Below are 2,339 nucleotides of genomic sequence, written 5' to 3'. Positions count from 1 at the left end.
CTACATAGCTTTCAGTTAATTAAATGTGGTAAAATATGCACCATGTTTTCAGAAATGCATTCTGGTGTTGAAATGTTGCATTGGTTCAATACCCACCTCAATAACTTTAGTGCAACATCACAAGCCTAGAATGCATTTCTAACTGCATACGTTGGTATTCGTTTTTACAGCTAGAATTGAACGTGGTGGTCAGTTTCTTTCAGCCAAGTGCTGTAGCCTACCAACAGGGAAATGATCTGTGTTTTCGTGAATAACACTATAGAAATAATGCAAAAATGAAAACATTATCTTAAATGTTTGAATAATGTGTTTGAATAATAATAAGGCCTACATTACGTCTCATATGCAGTATGTCCCGTCGTCCCCCGGCCCCCCCTCCCCGACCAGGAAAAAAGTTCAGGCTCAGGATTTTTTTTCACTATCACCCCTGACTTACTAGCTGTTAAAACTTGTGTGTGTGTGTGTGATGTGTTTCCATCTGTGTGTGTGTGCATTACAATATGTGACCTTGCCTCCTACACTTGTGCTTGTGGCCTCGACCCGCCTCCTGGCCTCTCCTCCGTAGAGAAAACGATAAAGTTTCCCAGCTGTCAGCTTAGCCACAACAACTTTTGAGGGACTGTTTTTCATTCACCATCCCAATTGCAAATGAGAAAGAGACTATTGAAATATAATGCTGTTGTCAGTGATGTCATCATGACATTACTTCCTGGTACAAGGAAACAAGCACAAGTGGAGGAGGCAAGGTTGCATATTGTAACGCACTCTCTGTCTGTATGAGTGTGTACTCTCCTTTTTACTCTTGTGTCATCATGTGACCAGTGCTGATTGCTGATTCGCCCTCCTCACTTCCTGTTTCCTGTTTTCCCTGTGGCCCCGCCCCCTTCTAGAGGTGCACGCCATGCTGGACGCCTTGTTGCCGGGCGACGCCTACTACCGCTTCAACCCCTACATGAGCGAAGACATCCCATTGGACGAGAGCCGGCGGGAGAAGCTGAACCAGCTGGTGGAGGAGGGCGGAGTCTATCTGGACAGGAACGAGGCCAAGCTGAAGAGGGCGGCCATCTTGCTAGCGCAGGACAGAACGCTGCTGCAGAGGGCTGCTGATTGGCTGCAGCTGAAGGCAGACATGTACGAAGGACTCCCATTCGCTAAACTGTAGCGCTATAGTCCCGCCCCTTAGACACTTACGAAGGACTCCCATTCGGTAAGATGTAACACGAAGGACTCCCATTCGCTAAGCTAATAGTAGTCCTGCCCCTTAGACATGTACGAAGGCCTCCCATTCGCTAAGATAAAATACTGTAGTCCTATTCCTTAGCAACCCTAACCCCTACCTCTTAGATACTTGTAGGACGGCCTCCCATTGGCTAAGATGTAACACTCTAGTCCCACCCCCTAGTAACGTTGAGTCCGACCCCTAGACATGTACAACAGCTTCCCATTCGCTAAGATATAGCACTCAAGTCCTATTAGCTAGTAACCTTAACTCCGCCCCCTAGAGATAAGTAGCAAGGATTTCCATTGGATAAGCTCTGGCCCTTTTGTCCCGCCCCCTAGCAACCTTCTACACCCCTTAGACCACCCCTAGTCCCTAACCAATCACCATTCCCCAAACTCCACCACCCCTAGTCCCTAACCAATCACCATTCCCCAAACTCCACCACCCCTAGTCCCTAACCAATCACCATTCCCCAAACTAGACCACCCCTAGTCCCTAACCAATCACCATTCCCCAAACTCCACCACCCCTAGTCCCTAACCAATCACCGTTCCCCAAACTCCACCACCCCTAGTCCCTAACCAATCACCATTCCCCAAACTCCACCACCCCTAGTCCCTAACCAATCACCATTCCCCAAACTCCACCACCCCTAGTCCCTAACCAATCACCATTCCCCAAACTAGACCACCCCTAGTCCCTAACCAATCAATCTTCCCCATGCTGTGACCCCCGAGTGCCCTTTGCCAAGCCGCAGCACTTCCCTGCTCTGACGCCTGCAGGAGAAGAGGTGAGGACGTCACCAAGACTCAAGATGGAGGCTGACAAGAACAGCCCTCTGTGTCAAGAACAGCCCTCTGTGTCAAGAACAGCCTCTGCTTACTGGAGTGATGTGAAGAACAGCCCTCTGTGTCAAGAACAGCCCTCTGTGTCAAGAACAGCCCTCTGTGTCAAGAACAGCCTCTGTGTCAAGAACAGCCCTCTGTGTCAAGAACAGCCCTCTGTGTCAAGAACAGCCTCTGTGTCAAGAACAGCCCTCTGTGTCAAGAACAGCCCACTGCTTACTGGAGTGATGTCAAGAACAGCCCTCTGTGTCAAGAACAGCCCACTGCTTACT

The 2,339-nt window shown here is 49.2% G+C and overlaps 1 protein-coding gene across 1 annotated transcript in view; it reads left to right on the top strand.

Moving 5' to 3' along the window:
• The window catches only part of pnpla8 (patatin-like phospholipase domain containing 8), a 62,777-nt gene extending 61,073 nt beyond the window's left edge, over nucleotides 1-1,704 (top strand). Inside the window, exon 13 of the mRNA XM_063217663.1 lies at nucleotides 891-1,704. Coding sequence (XP_063073733.1) covers nucleotides 891-1,162 — 272 coding nt within the window. The 3' untranslated portion in view covers nucleotides 1,163-1,704. The remainder of the gene's footprint in view (nucleotides 1-890) is intronic.
• Nucleotides 1,705-2,339: the final 635 nt, after the last annotated feature.

Source organism: Engraulis encrasicolus, chromosome 15, assembly GCF_034702125.1.
Source record: "Engraulis encrasicolus isolate BLACKSEA-1 chromosome 15, IST_EnEncr_1.0, whole genome shotgun sequence".
Lineage (NCBI taxonomy): Eukaryota > Metazoa > Chordata > Actinopteri > Clupeiformes > Engraulidae > Engraulis > Engraulis encrasicolus.
Note: the sequence above shows the minus strand (reverse complement) of the source record. Positions and strands in the feature narration are given on the sequence as shown.